Below are 20,987 nucleotides of genomic sequence, written 5' to 3'. Positions count from 1 at the left end.
CATCTGTCGTCAGTTTCCGCAATAACTCGTTGTACATTGTACGTCAGTTTGACACCAATTATTGTTTTGAAATATTGCGTTATGCAAATTAAATTTTTATTCGCATTTTTACAAGTTTCAACAGAATCAAAACATATAATAAACAAGTAAATTAAGAACAGAATATCGCGTCACCATCGAGTGTTCGCCACCTCTACTGTAGGTTTATGCGAAAACTGTCACAAGACGAATTTCCATTCAACGTTCAAGACAATGTATAGGAGAGATTCAAATGCGCATTAATGATACCAAACAGTTCGGTTATCTGTGGAATTCGGCCAACATCCAATTTTGACCACAAAGGTATATCTGCAAAAATGGAAAAAATCAAATATCAATGTCTATTCACATAAAACCTGTTTTACTGACCATTCATAAAAATTTCAAATGCTCCCGTTGATAGCAAATAATTTTCGATTGCCGTACTCATGAAAAACAACATCAAACACGCAGATACCTACAATTTTAAATATTAACTTTTTCCCCTTCTTTAATAAGAAGTACCTTATTCTGCATCGCCCAAACGTAAATAGGTGGGATCGAAATGTTCAACAAAAACGCCAAATCGACTTCAAATAATATGCACAAAATCAAAACTATCTTTAACGCACGAATCACTTCCGCAACTGTTGCCTTGTAAGGTGGTGGTGGATAAGTTTCACCTTTGACAACAACACCAGGAAACTGTGATTGAATTAACCTAGCGTAGTCTTCAAAGGCTTGCTTATACCCTCAGGAAGAACTAAAAGCAAATTTTTTCAATACTGGAAGATAAGAAAAACAGGATCAGCTTGTAATTGAAGTTACACTTCAGTTTAAATCATTCTGAACTAAAACGTGATTTTAATTAAATTTTCATTTCTAACTATCAATATCACAAATAAAGAGAAATACAATTAAGATAATATAAGTATACCAGTAAAGAAATGTAATGGTTTGTGGGGCCATTTTCCCAGGTGCACGTTTTGGTTCATCTTCATCAGGATGCATATTTTCTTGTTTCAAATTAGCGTCAGAGTATCTCAGATCTCTAAGAGATAAAACCGCAAATATGGACAAAACGCAAAACACTACACCTGACATTTCATAAGCAAAACAAATCAAATACCGTATCCTTCCTGTACCAAAAAACGTTCAAGTTCGAATCTTCAGTTTTAAAATGAATCTTTTTAAAATTTCATAAATCGCTACATAAAGATGAATATTTTAAATTTAATTATAAAATGTAATTTAATAGCATATATAACAGTCAACACAAACGCTTTCAAATATTACTTTAGTTACTTGTGGTGCTACAAAATGGGTTAAAGATTTTACACGAATTGAATTATTTAAAGAAATTAAATAACCAGCACATATAGGATAAAGCAACCGCATTTTAAAAAATTTTTAATGATTTTTAATTTTTTTATTAAACACATCGCTTATTGCTAAATGCACATATACTGTAACTAGAATATAATTTTAGATGAATGACAACTTGCTAATAATTAATTGTACAGTTAACAGATTCACAGTAAATCATTAGTAAATTGAATTACTCAAGTAATCGAGGAACAAATCATACATATATGTATAATGATAATTGACTGTGATTATTCTCACAGTATTCTGATATGTTAATATTAAAGCATTGCTTTACAGGTGAGAATGAACATCTGGTTAATTTTACATTGTCATTACTTTCCACAGTCGAGATATAATTAAATGCATAGAATCAATTACAGCAGAAAATGTTGCAAAAAGTAAATAACAATGAATAAAATTGCCACGATTTCGTCCTTTTTATTTTGCAGCTGCAGCTCTGATGAATCGCATTGATGGTAAATTTTCGCAGCATTGAAAATTAATGAATTATACTGTATTCAAAATATAATTTACAAGATTTATAAATAATAGCAAATATTACATCATAAATGTGAATCAAATGAAAGATAAACAAATTTGCAAATTTAAATTACAGTTACAACAACAAGTTCTATATGTTTTATCCATATTGCAACATTTGAATTTCCAAATTTTTGCTGAAAAATATGGAAATGTAAAAATTGCTTTTGTCAAATTGTGGTTACGTTTTATTACCAAAGAGTTGCTACGTTATCGTTCTTCTGAGAATGGATGTTTTAAATTTCGAACGTGCACATCAACTTTTAAATTGCTACTTCAATCAGAGCAGTGGACGATACACTGCCAAACAGAAAAGCATTCAACATTTTAATAACACTGTTCAAAAGCTGGACATTAAGAAAATTGTCGTCATTTTCATTAATTTTTTAACATCCATAAAACTACCTTTTGCAATTGAAATAAAAACCCACAATTGAACGTATGTCACGTATTGAAATTCCCAGTCTATACAGCAGGGTAAGCATCTGCAGATTGTCAAACTTTTACAGATACAAAGTTTTTCCAATATTTATATTTTCATTTTGCAATTAATTGCTTGTCACAAAATGCCTTTCACATAAAATTACCTTTCACAATTTTTCTAATTTTCATGCACCCCGCATAGCTATTTTGCACTCACATTTGATTTCTCGACATTTCTGAATAACCAATATTGATCGCAAAGTTAATCTAATCTTTATAACCTCTTGGAAGAAGGCAAAAAAAGCTTACTGCAAAAATAAGAGGTGGAAAATGTTTTAAAAAAAGTTAATTTTGAAAATGTGATGAACTACTTTTTTTGAAAAGATAATAATGATCTTTTCAGCTATTCAGTGAATTTTCTAGAAATGTAATCCAACTTGGATTAACTAGAAATAAAAGAAATTCACACACACACACACACACACACACACACACAAATGTATATATATATGTATATATATGCATGTATGTATGCATGCGTGTGGGTACACATTTACCTATATTTTTCAATAAATAAATTTTATATACATGCATCATACCATGATTACATTTAGTTAGAATTATACATTTAAGAGATAAATTTTTATTACTTACGTAATAGTCTAAATCATCTCCTAAGGCAAAAGACTGTCGCGTGCAAATTGGACATAATAGTAGCAGAATTTACACCAACTCAGACAACCAGTAAACAGATGCTGACGCAAAGCTTTAAAATGATTCGCCAGCGACAAGGCATAAAATGAAATGACCATCATCATCGTCGTCGTCGTCAAAATCGTCGGTAGCATAAATACCACTTAGACGAAGCAACACTTCAAAGCAGACGCTCAAGCCGTACTACACCAGCACTGCTTACACGTTGATATCCAAAAGGCTACAGCAATTGCACTGTAGAAAAGAAATTCAAAAAAAAGAAGAAAACTACAAGATTAACTTAATCTACTGTGAAAAGTGAGTAAAAAATGCTTTGCAATGCGATCTTGTTTATGCTAATTGCGGTGGCAATCACTTCGCCAATATTCATCATTCCTCGACAATGGAACATCACCGATTTGCCGGCCAGTTATCAACAACCGACAATGCAAATTTTGCAACAATGTCCACTAGATTTGTGCAAAGGGGTTGAACAAAAGCTGACCACTGCCCCCGGTTCGGATGTTTTTCTCTATTGCAGCAAAAAGCGACAATTCTGTGGCTACTGTCCAATGCGCACCTTCAGCAGGCTACCCCTGCAATGCTCTGCCCAGTCGTTGGCGAATAATTCACGTAAGTAGATCTTTCATGAGATTAGCAAAATTGTCACACATGAAACATTGTCTCCGTTTAAGCTTGCTCGTTGGAACTATGTCGTGAAATTCAACACCGAAACTCGGCAATTTGGTTGAAGAAAAATAAAACGAACTTCATATTCTGTTCGGCTGTGATTTCGTTTTGCGGCTTTTGTCCACCGGATACTTACTTCCACAGCAAAAAGCACACTTGCATTTCAACATATAAAACAGCAATGACCGATGATTATGCAGATGACAACATCAATGAAGAAGCAGAAGAAGAAATAATAGAAGAAGAAGAAGAAAGAAAAGAAAAAGAGATAGAAGAAGAAGAAAGAGAAGAAAAAAAAGAAGAACCGCTAAGTCAAACGGACTTCAATGTGGTCAAATCTCTTCTATTGTTGCGGAACGAAGAAAAAAGACAATCATGTGTCCAAATCTGCATGCAGAGAACTAACCGTACATTAGGTACATGCAGGAGGCAATGCCAATTTTGATTGTGCAGAAGTTTAAAATGAAAATAAAAGCATATTATTAAAGAAGCAACATCTGACAGACAGACAGACAACATTCAACTTTCATAATCAAATTAATAAAAAGACCAAAAGTTAATTGTGCGACAGTAATTAAATAAGTACCTAACAAACAAATAAAAAAGAACACACCGCTTATGAGTAAATAGTAAAGCTTTCCTGTTAGCAGGTATTGTATTGTTTATTTGCAAACATTGACAACACTGATTATCAACTTCTACCCGGTATTAGCTCATTTATGTGCATCACGTCTCGAATACAGGGCCAAACTACACATTCACCTAAATACATTTTTTGTCTAAGGTAAATATGATAAATAAAAAATAAATAAATAAGCATTACTAAAAGCAGAATGAGTTTGCTGCTGCCTCAACAAACAAGTTTCAATCGGATAAACGGTGCTGTTAGATTGCTGCGCCGTTTGCTGATTGGTTCCTCGGAATACTTGCAAGCTGTTGTTCTCACCATCGTACAGAAATGGAAAAGCGACGCAATGACTTGGATCCGCAACGCGGACAAATTTTATCTACAAGCAAATCAAAATGCTAAAAAATGTCATGACCGTTTTCTTTTTACCCAAAATAACATTTTCTTTTGTACAACATTAGCAACAATAGCCAAACCTCCAGGCATAAGTGTGGCACGACTAAGATATGTTGTCGGCACAAGCTGTGGAGACGGAATCAAAAAGCACATCTCCGGTATCCAGTATGCCGTACTGCTCTCTACATATGCATGCTACAGGCAAAAATAAACATGCTATTTACATGACAAATATAAGAATATTAAATGTGTGTGTGTGTGCACCTGTTGAATATTCATTATAGACAAGAAGCTGCTTAATAAATCGCGACGAATTGTCTGACAAACGGTCAGCATTCGGACAAAAGCGTACATTGCTGCCGCGTTGTAAGTTGAAGAAATTTGTTCAAGAAAATATTTTTCCAAAAATTGCACATCACTCTCAGTGCAAGCATCGTTTTCTGAAAAAAAAGCACAAATTAAAAAAAAATTTTGCTACATTTTTCATTTATTTATTTCCGTATTTACCATCTCTGAAAAATTTGAACATCACCGACGACAGGTTCGATTCGTTTAGGAAAAACTTCATCTCCGATTGATTGCACTTCAACGACAGCTGACCAGGTCTGATAACAGTAAAATTGTTTGCCTGAAAAATGAAATTCAAGCTTCAGACAAACAGTTTAAATGACTGAGAAAACTATCTCAACTTTCTCTTTACCTGTTCCTTCATCTTTTCCAACACTTCAACAGACAGGATAAATTTTTGTAAGTGACTCCATTCAGGATGTGGGTGAGTACCAGATGGTGAACAAATACGGATAAATGCGTTCTGCTGAATTTCAATAGGAACTACACAAGGCGTCCAATCTTCAGGAGGAGATCTAGATGATGGTTCTGCATGACCATCGTCGTTTGCCAAAGAATTGCCTGCAATTTTTATCTTGTATTTTAACAGAATGATTTTGCAAATACTCTTTTGCTTTTTCAAACGCTGATATCATTTAAAAAGAAAGATTTAAATTTCCACATTAAACTTTACTTATTTACTGTACAAATCTAAGAATTAAACTAAGATTAATGATAACCGAATAGTCGAACTGATTCACTATAATAAATATTAAATATGTACAAATCTACAAAAATCGACAGAAGTTTTCATTGATTAAGAAAAACTGTAGATATTACTACACATTAGAAAAATGCTCGTTTTCATTAATTAAAAATAAAAGAGACGAGCATTTTTTCAAACAAGAAATTGCTTAATGTTTTTAAACTGCACCGCTAATGGAATTGCTATTCACAAATGACAACACTGCTATGTTAATTGCCAGTGAATTAATAATGTGGCGATTCGGTTCAAACACATTATATATTGCATTTATCCTGCGTTCCAATATACTGTAATAGTAGTACCATACTCAAAGTAAAATCTAACCGCTACAGTAAGTAATATTAATAATGAAATATGAAATCAATAACATTATAAATAAAGAAAATTTTCAATTCGAAAAATAAGTTTAAAAATACATAGATGAGATAAACTAGATGACTATGCTTACCGAGGAGACGATTTTGAGTTGAAATGCGCATCGAATTTTCCAATACCGTCGATGAACCAGTGCCAGAATTGGGATTTGCTTGAAAAGTATTACCACTGAAATCCACATCTGACATTTCCTAAAATAAAATGTTTAAATTAAAATAACTGAATTAAATTATATGATCAATATGAATAAATGCAAAATTTACCATCAATGAATCATGAACTGCAGTGCTGACTTTTCGTTCTGCTTCAATAGCAGCTTTCATTTCGCTAATGTGCAAATTGAGGAATGTCTTTAAAAAGAATATACGTTCACAGAGATGACTGAATAAATCGAATAATAAATAACAGTTATAAAACGCTCACTTTAAAACCTGTAATTGGTACGTATTTCACTGATTTCATTTGAGGTAAACCGAACGCAGATCCACAATCACGCATGAAAACTGAACCACAAAACGTGAACCGCATCTCCAAGCAGAGATGATCTTTGCAAAGCAGACGTACAGTATCAGGACCGGTTGGCAATATTGAAAACATCCGATTCAAATAAAGCATCTGATTAGATGTGTGCTCAGAGCCGACGCGAAAAATTGTATCCGGCAAAGTGGTCAAAGCCTGTAGAGCCGCTGATGACGCTTGCAGAAGATGCGCCAATGCCGATACATCCCGGACGGCATTGAACCAATGTTGCAAGTGTCCGCATAAGATTGAATGGGGATTGAAATACACATACTCCTCATTTAAGACGGAATTGTCGACTCCGAATGACAAAATGTACATCTTTTCAATGGGTTTCCACTGCAGGTGACAAACATAGCGCAACATTGGACCATAAACCAACGTAAGCTTGTAAGAGCTCAACATGCTCAACGGTGTCAGTCGGTGCAAGCAACTTTTGTAAGCTCCGGCCAGAGCTTTCACTGGTTCGTACAAAGCGTTAAAGCACCGCACGCCGGATAAAACGTCGTCGAGACATTTTCGAGCACTTTCATTACCAACGGTACAACTCAGGATTGTAATTTTACGATGCACTGCTCTTCCAAATGAAGAAGAATCACCAAGAGGAGAACCGGTCGTATTCAATCCGATACTCCAAACCACACGATGTCGATCACACGACAAACCAATCGCCAGACCTTTTGGCAAACCAAATATTTTTTCCAGATTGCGATCATATGTTTGATCAATTCTGAAAAATTACAATTACATTTATTTATTAAATATAAAATTACAAAAATTGTACCCAAGCACACGTAAAACAACAGTGCCATCAAATAGCTGATGGTAAGCATATCGAGCGGAAGTGCGTTCCATTTCTTCCATGAGCAAAAAAAACGGCATAGCATTTTCACACATGGAGAATGCAGCCATCAGCTCAGGTATGACACACTGTTTTTTCTGTATTTTCCAAGAAAACAAACACAGTTGATGAAACTTTAAAAAAATTTAAATTTATATCATACCCCTTTGGTATCAGAGACAACCCTTCGCAAATCAAAATGCAACAAGTTGACATTCCTTAAAATAAACAATTTTAAAATGACAATAAATAATTATATGCAAATGTACTTCTTTGAACGGTCATCATCATCAGCATCAGCCGAACGGATAGCATTTGACACTGTTTCATTGCAAACAAGCCAAAAATCAAGGTTGACTTTCGCCGAATCATCCGGGTGATCATTAAATGTTAAAACCTATGAAAAAAACAAGAATGCACATAATTAATTCTAAATGAAAATTAAATTATTACAAAAAAATTATTTTTATTTCCAATGTAATAATTTTCCAAACTTACAATGTAATAATTTTCAAAACGATGAAATTTTATTATGAATCGTCTATCAACTGGCCATTGTTCGCAAGCTGTTTTCAGAAAAGCAGGCAATGTTTCGCAACTTTTCAACGTGAAAAATCGCATTGTATGATCTATTCGGTTCACAAAAATTCGAACACTGAAATTTAAAAATTCATTGCCATAAACAAAAAAATTAAATGGAAAAAATACCGAATTTGGTGTAATAAATCTTCTAAACAGTTCCAATGACTGTCATCCAATTTTTCAGTTAATTGTGCAATGAGCGAAATATCTTCGTCTAAAAAACAGAAACCATTAAAACCCCATAAACCACAACAAGATTAACATGCAACTTGTTACCAAATGCTGGAAGGCGACAAACAAATTTCCCAGTAAAAAGATTCATTGACAAATCTAATGTTTCAGTAAAACTGCTGTCGGGAAGAAAGGTAATACTGAGTGCTGGCATGTCACTGATAAAGGTACAAGTAAGACCTTTGATAGTACGCAAAAAGTCGCACAGCTGTTGCAAACGGTGCTTAACGCGTATTAGAACAGTTTCGGTGAGTAAATTATCCAACGAAAGTTGTCCACTTTCTGTATCCATAGATGGCAACTTCAATTCTGACTTCGGAATATGGGTGACTTGAAGAGGAGCAAAAGGTTCATCTTGATTGATCCAAAATATAACTTTGAAACTGGCGACTCCACCTTGATTCTGCTCTTTCCAATAACTAAGCACCAATTTTTCAGAAGATACATATTCTTCTACTGATAAATTTTCAGACATGAAATCTCCAATTAATCGATAAGCTTGACAACAGAGAATGTCTAACTGCGCAGATAAACAAAAGCAGTGTATCACTCTGTACAGTTCGACTATTGGTTCCTTTGAAACATTCAGCCTGAAATTTCTTTATTTATACAAGCTTACTAATTTCAATTTTTTAATAAATTCTACCATGTGATTCTCACAAATTCTGTTATTATATCATTACAGCAATTAATTACCTGGATTGAATTAAATGATGTAGAAATGAAAGTTGTAAAGAACTAAGTATATCAGATCCATCAGTTACTCTTGGATCTGAGACAAGAATGCGCAAATTCAACAATGTCCACGGTGTTCGAGGCAGTTGACCGAGCAGAGTCAACTGAGCTTCAAATTCTCCTGCAACGTGAAATGTTACCTAAAATATAAATTTAAAAAAGATAACAAAACTAAACCATGATTCACCATTCCATTGTTAACAGTAAAATTTCTCATTCCTTCAGGAAGAGTAAGAAGCGATGGCAACAAGCGACGTTCAATAACATAATTCAATCGATGCAAAACACATTCTTCTTCTTCTTGACTAATATCTGCTGTTCGTATAAATTCTCTCTGAAGTAAACACTTGCAATTTGTATGAAATACCATTAAACACAAAAAAGCATCCTCTTAAACAATCATATAATAACTGTATAAACAAAATTACAAGTTGCTGATTAAAGTCATAAATTACATGCAATAGAATGCAACTTTCATTATAAACTGAACAAAATTCCAATCATGCAAAAAAATCATCAGAAAAAAAAGAATAATTCTTACTGTGCTGTCATTGGGTTAACAAAAATTAATAAATAACAGTCTTAGCAACCTTAATAACTGAGGGCAATCGTGGATACGTTCCAAGCGTGAGAACGTCGACTGCAGTAGGAATTTGGAAGACTGGCAATCTAGCATTCTGCAACACATCGCAGTTCATCTGATACAAACGATCCGCCGTATCAACAAACATAGAAGCTTGCTGGTCCAAAAAGCACACTATTCCCTAAAGGAGAAAAATGTAAAATATATTTATAAGAAATAATATACTTACAGTGCATAAATCGACTTTGGCACCGCATCTAGCCCATTTAAGTATAGCATATAAACGAACAAACAATTGACGAGCCGAATGAGCAAATTGTGCAATACTTATTTTTCTAAACAATTAAACTGAAACTAATTAAATTAAAAACAATTTAATAAACTCTATTATACCTATCTAAGTCAGATTTTTTTGGTAACCTAAATTAAAATCATATATAACTAAAAGTAAAATAAAAGGTTAGATATTATACAAATCTGTCAGAATGACAAAATCTTGATAGGTCTTTTGGACTGCAAAATCCAAAAGAACACCAAACGCCATAAAAGGCGGTCCTTGATTTGCAGGAATACTTGGAAGAGGAAATGCAGCCAACTTTTCTTCAAAATCCATAGTTTCCTCATCGCCAGACATTTTCGTTATTGAGCACTTAATAAGAAAAACATTATGTCACCCAGGACGAAACATAAAAAAGATTAAAATTACATTTTCATGTCATTCATTTACTGAAGGTATCATTAACAGCTCTAAGAGTGCATATGATATCTCAATAATGCAAGCTCTTTCAGTCAGTCATTATTAACCACGGGTGCAAAACGCTACGTTACTTACTATAAAGCATACTACGTATAGTAGTAAATAAAAAACTTTATCTAAATGCAAAATACATGTCATTTACTTATAAACTCCTAAACTTGCACTTGAAATGAAATATATTAACAATGCTGTAAACAGGAGCTTTAAAGTTTATCAATCCATTTAAGAGTTACAGGAAGCTGGAATATAAAGAAAAGTAGGTATAACTACAAATATATATTTACTACTATTTTCGGTTATATTTTATGAAATTAATTTTTAATAAACGATTATGAACTTATATAAATTAGAAAATTCAATAAAATATAATTTTATAAAATAATACCGAATTATCATTAATTACAGTATGATGTCATCTTGAGGAAAACTGTTAATTTTATAAATATTGCGAAATTTTAAACGGAAATAATCAGATTAATGAAAAAAATATAGAATTATATTTTTTATACTTGAAAAAATATTAAATACAAAACATTTCATAAAGCAGTTGCTCAGAATAGCAATGGATACAAATTGCTTGTTTAAATTTAAATTTCACTTATTTACAGAATAACAATGGGTAGCAATTGCTCAACACTAAATTTTACTTTTGAAAAATTGAAACTGGTGAATAAAATCATAAGTAAAAGGTCGTTTTACGTTGCATAATAAATATGGAATATATCAAACGTTGGATCATATCGCTTAAAATTTTAATGAAAAACGATTTGTTATTTTGTCTTTTTCAATTTAATCCAGTTAATTCAGTTTCTGCTTTCTGTCTTCAAATAAATTATGGGTTCCAAATAAAAGAAATTATGAAATTCGGCAAGTTTCTTTATTAGATAAAAAAATTCAATAAAAAATGAAAGATAAATATTTCATGCGGAGTACTGGTCATTAACTGCATGAAAATAAAGCCAATAAGTAGCATTTTTTAATTTTGAGGAAACTTTGAAGCTTAAACATTTAAATGAATAAAAGGCAGCTGTGAAAACAATTTTGCTTTGTGAAACGAAATTTGAATAAAAATAAACTTATTATATGTAACTCTGTTATTTTTATTAATTTTTTAATTTATATTGCAGAGTTCATGTCAAATTAAAGTTTTATTAACAGTAGCTGTTAAAATAAAAGAGAGGATTTTTAATTTGCATAATAATTTATTATTTAATATAAAAAACAAAAGTAAATAATAAGTTAATTTTTTTGCATTTAAATTTATAAGACATTTGTTTTGTACAATTTTCTTGTTCTGTTAAAGGTCACGTGCAAAGTTCGCAATCATCTATTAAAAACCTTTAAATAAATAAAATATTTTTATTATATATTTTTAAATATAATATTATATTAATATAATTAAAAATAAATGATCGCGACTGTTTATTTTTTATGTATTTTATAGAAAAATATTTGTTGGATTACTGTCGCCTGACAATCATTGGTTCAAATACACCTATTTTCATCAATTGGTCGACTGTAATCACTTGAAAACGTTGTGTTTATCTGTCGGAAGATATAATGCTGTATACTTATTGTTTTGTTGTGGTTGAAAGATTGTTTTTTTCGATAATTAATGTAAAGCACTTCTATAAGGCCATTATGCAAAAAGTCGTCCGTTTTGTTGGCATTTTTGTTGACGTATGTTCATCGGAACTTTCCACAAATTGGGATTATCCTGCTCTGTTGAATTGGTATTTTGTTGAAAATGAATTATAATGTACTTTTGAAAACTTTATTTATGTTAATATTTTTCCACGCGCGTGTGTGAAACGAAATTATATACAATGTTTCGGTTCATTATTCATTCCGCTTCTTTTTGGTATTTTCGCTTTTGAACTCAGTAATATCCTGTTTTTTACGAATTTTAGGCATTTCTGGTGGCCAAAAAATGAATGGCGATAGCACTGTTTCTACGTCGTCAATTTTTGGTAATGGACCGGAGTCGGAGCATAAAGCTATGAATACTCCAGAGTCGACTGATTTGATTGAGAAGCTGTCGCCTGTTCACGACGGGTCTACTGCCATTAGTGAATGCGATTTTAGTGAGGATGAGCCTCATTATGAACCCGCAGAAGCTAGCAGTTCTAGAACTGAGCAACCTTGGGAAACTCCCGTTATGGATCCCGTTAACGGTATCGTGCAACCGCGAGTCGTTGCTCCTCCAGGGAAACCAACCAGAAACACCAACCAGCTGGAATTTATGCAGAAAGAAGTTCTGCGGGCTGTTCTCAGGCATAAGCATTCATGGCCTTTTTCAAAGCCTGTTGATGCGGCAAAATTGAATTTAGTGGTAAATATCATTTTGTTAAATGGATATATTTAATCGACGTTCAGTTTTGTGTTTTTTATCCTATATTTTATTTTTATTAGAATAAGATTTTTAACATAGTTCATTACAGTTTGTTTTCATGGGTGAACTACATTTCATTGTTTAGTTTTAACAATGATATTTTTTGGGCTGATGTTATAGATGCAGTGAGTGTATGCTCGCTTGGCTGCCCTATATTTGTTTTCCCGCCTTTTGATTTGAAATGGTTGTTTTGCATTTTCATGATTTAGGATTACCATGACATAATAAAACGACCGATGGATCTTGGTACTATAGAAAAGCGTTTGCGTAATTGTTATTATTACTCATCCCAGCAAAGCATGCAGGTAATAATTTGCAACTTCTTCGCGTTGTATTGCTTATTGTAATTTAGGATTTCATGACTATGTTTACTAATTGTTACACGTACAATCCGCCTGGTTCAGACATAGTAGTTATGGCTCAAGCTTTGGAGAAGGTGTTCCTAGAAAAAATTGCCCATATGCCATCAGAAGTATGTTTTGGATTACAATGTTTTTTTCGCATTACAATGTTTTTTTAGGAGATTGAAATACCTAGACCATCAACTCAAAAACGTGGGAGACATAAAAAAGGAAAATCTCTTGCGGCTGCTAGAGGTGAGTGTTTTGTTAGATTTCGGGTAATTTTTTTTGTAATTTACGGTTTTTTCTATGGTTTGTCGCACTACGATAAACTGATAATAAATTTAATGTATGTAAAAACGAAGTTGAGATTCGTCAAATCAGTAAAATGTGTAAATTGTTTTAAATGGCTTGTTTATTTTAATAGCTGCCCAGGCAACGCGGGCCACAAATGCATTTTTGGCATCGCAGAAGCAAATTGCTGATAGCACAGATTCGGTGGGAGGTTTGAGTCAATCTGAACTTGCGGACGCGACCTCAACAGCATCCGTAAGCAATGAACATCTCCACTCCAGCACAGCTTTAAGTCAAGAATCAGGAACGGCCGATACTGTGCCAGTATCAACTCCAATAATTAGTCCAGGCTCTGTCTTACCGGCAAAAGTATTTTAAACAGATCACATTTTTTTCTTTTAAATGTGATTTAAATTTTTTGAATAGCTACAGAAAGGAGTAAAGAGAAAGGCTGATACAACGACTCCTTCTGAAGAACAAACGCTGGGAAAGATTTCTACACGTCGAGAAAGTGGTCGACCGATTAAGAAACCTGCCCGTGATTCATTTTTTACGGATAATCAGGTAAGAGTCGTAATTTTTATACGAGAAAGACGTGATATGAATTTCAATTTGGGAATTTGTATTGGCACCTAATGGCATAGAAATTCAATTAAGAAATTAAAAGAACAAGAATTGAATTTTGTTGTATTTTATTACATTAGTGATTTAATTATATTTTTGAAATGTTTAATTTGTAATTTTTTAACGATGAAATAAATAAGCTTCCGTATCTCATACTGTAGGCAAAAGAAATGCAAGCTGTTATTTCAATTTTATGTGGCAGGAAATTTATTGTTTAAAGCTATTTTAGTTTTTATTTATACTGACATTATTGTATTAATTATTAATTAATTATATGAATGTACATTTGAATATTTATGCAAAAGAACTTTTTTATAGTTATATGTAGTTTCATATTAAATTCCATTAGTCAACCGAGTTTATAATACTTTAGTACTAATTAATTTTATAACTTATGCAATAAATTATAATTTGTTCTCAGTTAACTTTGTATTAATGTCGTGGTTGACAGTAAAGTAAGTGAATTGTAAAACCTAAAATATAACTGAGAAGTTTCGTGGTGAGTTGTAGTTCTTTCTATTAACACTATCAGTTATTGTCTACTTGTCATTGTTAATGTTTTTCACATCAAGATGTTTGGAAATTTGATTTTAGAGTCCAGCGATGAAACACAAATACAAAGGCAAACTGAATGAGCAGATGAAATTTTGCTATGGAATTGTGAAAGAATTGTTGTCGAAACGACATTCGGTATAAAGCATTTTTTTTGTTTGTTTGCTATATTCAGTGTTTAATATTTTTTTTGTTTAGGAATATGCATGGCCGTTTTATAAGCCGGTGGATGTTGAAGGTCTTGGTTTGCATGATTATTACGATGTTATTGAAGTACCGATGGACTTGGGCACTGTTCGGGTATCTGACTGTATTTCACAGTTATTTCGGACGTGTTTAAAGTGACCTTTTTGCAGCGCAAGTTGGAATGTCGAGAATATGGCTCGCCATCGGAATTTGCTGCTGATGTGCGTCTAATTTTTTCAAATTGCTACAGATATAATCCACCGGATCATGAAGTGGTGAAAATGGCAAAAACTATTTCGGTATATAAAGAAACCTGATATGGTATAAAGAAATAAATGTTATTGAAACTGGTTTTCAATTTTAGGAAATTTTTGAACAGCGATTCGCTCAGTTGCCTGATGATTTGAGTCCCAGCACGTCAAGCCCTGCACCACCTGAAACCGCGCATAACGTCTCTGTTGGAGCAGTGTCATCTCACAGGACAAGACAGCCAGCCGTTAAAAGCGAACCAGTTATGAATGCAATGCCGCCTATTAAAACCGAGTTGGAAGAAATGGACGAAGATGGTATTGACGCCCGATTGTCTGAATTGCAAATTCAAGTAAGTGATTATATTTTACACTTTGTAAAATTTTCATAAAAGCTTTTCAAATTTAGCTGTCCAATATTTCTGATGAAATATCACGTCTGATTTTTATGAAAAATAAGCTCAAAGAAGCAAACGCAGCTCGGGCGGCTTTAGCACAGTCGACTTTACCGACTGTTCAACCATCACCGGTTGTTGCTCCACAACCTGCGAAGAAACGTGCAGCTTCAAAACCCAAAGCAGAACCAAAGCCTCCGCCTGCTGCTGCTGCTGCTGCTGCGGCGACTGCTTCCGTGTCTTACCTACCGACGACAGGTCCCACTACATCGGTTACCAATGCAGTATCATCTCCACTGGTATCAGTAGCTGTTGTTGATAAAGGTATATATTTGGATTACAATGAATGTAATGCATGATGTAGAATGTTAATGTGTAATTTTGTGTATTTTCAGCACCGAATACTTCACGCAAGAGACCAACCGTATCAAATAAGTATGGTTATTGTGTTGTTGTTTTTTTATTTTTATTTTTTATTTATTTTTATTTTATAATTAGACCAAAAATGAGGAAAGGTGGATATTATTTTGACAGCGAGGATGAGGATAACTGTAAGCCAACCACTTACGATGAAAAGCGCCAGCTATCCTTGGACATAAATAAACTGCCTGGTAGGTTATTTATAGATGTTTGTTTTATTGATTTCAAAGAGTGTATTTTTATTCAGGTGACAAATTGGGTCGTGTGGTGCAAATCATTCAAGCCCGTGAGCCGGCTCTGAGACTTTCTAATCTAGATGAAATAGAAATCGACTTCGAAACGCTAAAGCCGGCTACATTGCGTGAACTGGAAGCGTATGTGGCATCTTGTCTGAAAAAGAAAGTCCGCAAACCATGCAGTACGGTCTATTACAAATGTTTTCGTATTTTTTTATTTTCAATTTTATCTACTTAATTTTAATTTGCAGCTGCCAGGACTGCAAAAGATATTGAACAACGTAAGAAGGAGCTGGAAAAGCAGATCCAGGACCTCGGTGGTCAGGTGCAACCGGCGAAGAAAGTGACGAAAAAAGGTAAATTATTAATTTTAAAAAACGATTAATATTGGAGATGATTTTTTTTCTAAAAAAATTTTTGCTTGTTTTCAGACAGTCAGGCGTATGAACAAAGTAAAAATCGTCGTCAGGGACCTGCATCGGCTCCAACAAACAGTGCGTTATCCACCTCGAGTAGTTCGAGCAGTGCAAGTTCCAGTTCAAGCGAGTCAAGCTCCAGCGATTCCAGTGATTCTGAATCAGGTTAGACACCTATTCCAAAGTGTTACCCTGTTCGGTGTCTCAAACTGTACTCTCTCACTCACTCACTCTCTCTCTCTCTCTCTCGCGTGTTCGTAAGAAATTTTTAGTCCAGACCACAAATCTTTTTTATAGGTTGTGGTTGAGCATACAGCGTCGTAGTTATTTACTAATCCATTGTTTTCTATTCTTGCCCTCAATTATTTTTTCTCATTTATCATGATAACCCAGCATTAGATATTAATTTTTTACGGGCCTACGTTGTTTTTGACGTGTCCAAGTGCTGTTGTCTCTCTCTCTCTCTCTCTCTTTTTTTTAAATATCTTTCCTCGATAAAGTCAGGATCTTGTGGGAAACTTGGATACAAATGTGCGCGCCAAATTGTTGCACGCATATGCAGACTTATCTTTGCGTATTCATTTTATAATTTTTTGTCTTGCAAATGTGAACGAACATGTATTGTAATTTTGTTTATACATACATGTATATACATGTGCAACTACACATTAGTATGCTGTGAAGTATTGCAATTTTATCTCATTGCTCTGCTTGGGCAAACGCACTGCATCTTACCGTTTATTTACTTTCAGACAGAGCAGTTTCACCATCACTGCTGTAAACTTTTTATAGCATATTGTCATCATTTTTTGATAAGTTTCTCTTTTGCAATTTTACCATTTTTCTTTTTCTGTTAATTTTCTCCTTGCACACACACGCACACACATTTTAATTTTATTTTTATGTTATCGTCGCGTTTGCGATCTATTCAACTTTTTGTTTCTGAAAATCTTGCAATTATGATTCTTCATTTTTTAAAATTATTATTATTATTTTTTTATGCGCTCGATAGCTGTATTTATTATTATTATTATTAATGAAGTTAGTCGAAAATATTAAAAGTGACTCATGAAACTGTTGTTGTTCCACAAGTTGTTCCACACTAGTTAGCAAATTTGTCATGTACAGTGTGTGATTCGTTTAGGTATGTTGGCCAGTTCCGTCAGTGGTGGTACTGCATTGAGCTCGTACAGCCGGTCGGGTGTTGAGAATAATAAGTTGGTGCAGACGTTATTCGGGGTTAGTTTGAAGCGATTGAGGAAAAGCGTCTCTGTCTGACTTTAAACTGTGATATATATATATATGTATATATAGAAGACAATTTTCACTTTGTTCCAGGCTAGCAACGGCAGTATTCAGGAGGTCCCCATTTTGAATAACAATCCCAAGTCGTTTATTGGCAATGAACGCGGTATCTGTTGTGTTTCGCTTATCTGTTCTGCAGTTACAGTTTGAGATTGCTTTCAAAGGTGTGTCATTTCGTAATTTAGACGGCGGCAAAGGAAGACAACACTCAACAGCAGCTAGAGCCGCTGACGGGATGGCCTCGGTCGCAAAGAAGCACCCCCAGCCGGCCGCTTCTGTGGGTGTGTATAGCAAACTTGTATTCTTCTTCTTCTTCTTCTTCTTCTTTCTTCACTTAAATTATTATTTAACCTTTTTATTTTACACAAATCATTGTATTATATCATCATTTTGTCATCGAAAACTTTCTTCCGTACAAACAGTTCTTCTATTGTTGTTACCTGTTCTGTTGCATACCGAGAGAGAGAGAGAGAGAGAGAGAGAGAAGCAGCATCTGAAAGAACAGCACACAATACATTATTATTATTATATTTTAAAATTCGCTATATTTTTCAAATCATCTCGGCAAAACAGCTTTTTTATCCACCTATTTCACAACATTAGTGTAATACGATGAATTGAATTTCAGATAATCATCATTATAGATTTTAAATTAGAATTCCATTCAACATGAATGAAATTTAGGAGCATAAAAAGCATTTTAACATTGGTTAGGAACATTTCGCATTATATGTATATTTTTTTTTCATTTTGTAAACTAAATTAATATTCTCAGGGTAAGAATTGGAATAAGGATATGCGTTTCTTTGGGAATAGTGTCGTGAGAATAATTTTCGACTTTTCTTCTTGTCAAAATTTCATTTTAACCTCTTAGCTAAGTGATTAAATAAACAGCCGCCACGCTGTTCATATAATATAAATTTGTTCTACACAATGAAATATAATTCAATTAGTTTTAGTGGATTTTACCCGAATCATGTACACTTATTCCACTCAGCTTTTAAGTACTTTTATGAAAGAATGTTTTGTTTTTCATCTAACGCGCGTATTTCGTTCGTTTGTTTATGCCAAAAACGTTATGTGGTGGCAGTATAGCACGTAATTCAAATACTGAGAAATTATTATATTCAAGTCTATTAGCAAAATAAAAAAAACGCAAGCACTTATGCGAATAAAGAAAAAAAATGCTCGTGTGATCATCTTTTGTAATATGAATAATTAAATACGTTTTCAGGTAGCAGCAGCAGCAGCAGTTCGTCGAGCGGGATAGTGGTCAAGCAAGAGGGACAACCTACATTGCTGAGCAACGATGTCGGTCGGTCATGGGCATCGTTGTCCAAGACTCTCGGAGGTAGCAGCACGGAACAAAGCTCTGTAAAAGCGTGCGCGGCTGATCAGTTTGAAAATTTCCGCAAGATGGCGCTACAAAAAGAGGAACGGGTAAGTGCTTGTGAATGGAATAGAATGGAAACGACAATTTTTAATATTAATTAAAAATAAGCTATAATTTTTGCAGCGTCATAACTTGAAAAAGCAACAGGAAGAAAAGGAAAAGGTTCGTGAATACCAAGAGCGTATGCGAGCCGAACAGTTGGCTATGCAAGAACAGGAGGAAAAAGAGGCGCGGATGTTGGAAAATGCCCGACTTCAAGTCGAACAGCAAAAGCAGCAGCAGCAGCAACTACAACAGCAGCAGCAGCAACTACAACAACCACAACCACAACCACAGCTAGACCTTAGACCTGAAACTTCCCCAGAAGAACAGGCGGCAGCAACAACACAGGGAATGTCGCAGCGTGAAATAGCACGTATGCGCGAACAGGAACGACGTCGCAAGGAAGCGGTTAGCAAACATTATTTACCATGTTTTTTTTGTGTATGCATTTTTATTTTTCACTTTGTTTTTACTGTTTTTTAGATGGAAAATCAAGTAGACATCATGATGCAGATGGAGCTGATGGCAGGTTTTGAACAAGAGATTCGCTGAAATGTGAAACTTCATTTTTTAATTGACTTGTTAAAAAATATTGTGGCGTTCGTTTTCTTTATCTCTTAACTTTTTTGTGTAACTGCATTTATTATTATCTATCATATATCAAAAATATATAACCTGCATTTTTTTCATTTGTTCACTTAATCGTCTTTTATTTGTCTTGACACGCCTACTTTAATCGAAGAGACCTGTGTTCCATGTATGAAGTTCATTGTTAATTTTTTTCCTCTCGATCAGTTTGAGCACTGCAAATAAAGCTTAATAATAAATATTATATTTATATATATAATCTGTCAAACGAGGCCAAGAATGACAAAAAAAATAAAATAACAAACAAAAAACAATGGTGGCGTATTATGTGCTGAAAAATTATTGAACAGCTTACACGATAAACAAACCGCAGAAACATGACCACTGAGCAAAAGTGGACGGGACCAATAGTATTTATTGTGTTTCGGGTGAAAATTTTCCATTCCGCAATGCGCGAGATAGCAAATTTCAAAGCAGACTAGATCGCTTCTAACAGGAAATAAATAATAAATACAGTCAACTAAAAATGAAGATCAGGTTTTATTCAAAAATAAGATGTTCGCGTTGAAAGAAAGAGTTATTCGTTTAAATAAGTGAATAAAATCAATTGGAATTTTTCATTCATTTTGACCGAACAAACATTTATTTCATTACACAGTCTGAATTGATGAAAATAAGCAATGGAAATGTTTCTTAATGAATTGCTCATTTTCAAAAATTATGTATATTACATTATATTAGAAAATGAAATTATATAAATGAATAAATTTATTTTCATGCATGTGATCATTATTTTATAATTGCATTATCTTGGTGAATGGTTATAATAGCTTTAGATGAATAAATATGAATGTTTTAAACATTATTAGCATCAAATTTGTCATTAATAATATTAAAAGTTATTATTTAATGATTTTAAATGGAGGAAAAAATTAAAAATGCCATCGTAAATTGATGCAACAATAACTTGCAATGAAAAAGATTTTCAGGCAAGTTAAGTTTTTCAATATATGAAAAACATCAGAAAATCATTTAAAGAGTTATTATTTTCAAAAAATGCCTTAATCTAATGTAATTAAATTT

General features: G+C 33.5%; 5 protein-coding genes across 5 annotated transcripts; 3 read left to right on the top strand and 2 right to left on the bottom strand.

The window, feature by feature from the left end:
- Window positions 1-244: 244 nt before the first annotated feature.
- Tsp_03801 (selenoprotein T) lies at window positions 245-1,122 on the bottom strand. Its single transcript, XM_003374557.1, has 4 exons — window positions 906-1,122; window positions 544-749; window positions 409-496; window positions 245-348 (listed from the first exon to the last, which is right to left on the bottom strand). The coding sequence occupies exons 1-4, from the start codon at window positions 1,120-1,122 to the stop codon at window positions 245-247; spliced, it is 615 nt and encodes a 204-aa protein (XP_003374605.1).
- A 2,249-nt stretch (window positions 1,123-3,371) lies between these two features.
- Tsp_03800 (conserved hypothetical protein) lies at window positions 3,372-4,177 on the top strand. The gene is made up of 2 exons (XM_003374556.1): window positions 3,372-3,675; window positions 3,738-4,177. The coding sequence occupies exons 1-2, from the start codon at window positions 3,372-3,374 to the stop codon at window positions 4,175-4,177; spliced, it is 744 nt and encodes a 247-aa protein (XP_003374604.1).
- A 246-nt stretch (window positions 4,178-4,423) lies between these two features.
- Tsp_03799 (mediator complex subunit MED14 family protein) lies at window positions 4,424-10,349 on the bottom strand. Its single transcript, XM_003374555.1, is given in 22 exon segments — window positions 4,424-4,482; window positions 4,556-4,739; window positions 4,790-4,951; window positions 5,021-5,196; window positions 5,264-5,384; window positions 5,457-5,665; window positions 5,808-5,843; window positions 6,298-6,415; window positions 6,488-6,574; window positions 6,592-6,605; window positions 6,656-7,473; window positions 7,528-7,718; window positions 7,748-7,802; window positions 7,854-7,981; window positions 8,083-8,239; window positions 8,436-8,987; window positions 9,094-9,272; window positions 9,320-9,466; window positions 9,732-9,896; window positions 9,945-10,050; window positions 10,109-10,135; window positions 10,189-10,349. The coding sequence occupies 22 exon segments, from the start codon at window positions 10,347-10,349 to the stop codon at window positions 4,424-4,426; spliced, it is 3,852 nt and encodes a 1,283-aa protein (XP_003374603.1).
- A 2,053-nt stretch (window positions 10,350-12,402) lies between these two features.
- Tsp_03798 (putative bromodomain protein) lies at window positions 12,403-16,746 on the top strand. Its single transcript, XM_003374554.1, has 16 exons — window positions 12,403-12,804; window positions 13,074-13,169; window positions 13,217-13,336; window positions 13,385-13,460; window positions 13,633-13,868; window positions 13,932-14,063; window positions 14,718-14,813; window positions 14,874-14,975; window positions 15,032-15,160; window positions 15,226-15,462; window positions 15,519-15,828; window positions 15,900-15,939; window positions 16,003-16,115; window positions 16,172-16,366; window positions 16,412-16,516; window positions 16,592-16,746. The coding sequence occupies exons 1-16, from the start codon at window positions 12,403-12,405 to the stop codon at window positions 16,744-16,746; spliced, it is 2,544 nt and encodes an 847-aa protein (XP_003374602.1).
- A 976-nt stretch (window positions 16,747-17,722) lies between these two features.
- Tsp_03797 (conserved hypothetical protein) lies at window positions 17,723-19,868 on the top strand. The gene is made up of 7 exons (XM_003374553.1): window positions 17,723-17,815; window positions 17,915-17,987; window positions 18,067-18,162; window positions 19,116-19,321; window positions 19,398-19,532; window positions 19,611-19,724; window positions 19,800-19,868. The coding sequence occupies exons 1-7, from the start codon at window positions 17,723-17,725 to the stop codon at window positions 19,866-19,868; spliced, it is 786 nt and encodes a 261-aa protein (XP_003374601.1).
- The last annotated feature ends 1,119 nt before the right edge of the window (window positions 19,869-20,987 follow it).

This window comes from Trichinella spiralis, assembly GCF_000181795.1.
Source record: "Trichinella spiralis strain ISS 195 chromosome Unknown Scfld5, whole genome shotgun sequence".
Classification (NCBI taxonomy): Eukaryota; Metazoa; Nematoda; class Enoplea; order Trichinellida; family Trichinellidae; genus Trichinella; species Trichinella spiralis.
This window is presented reverse-complemented; position numbering and strand designations above follow the sequence as displayed.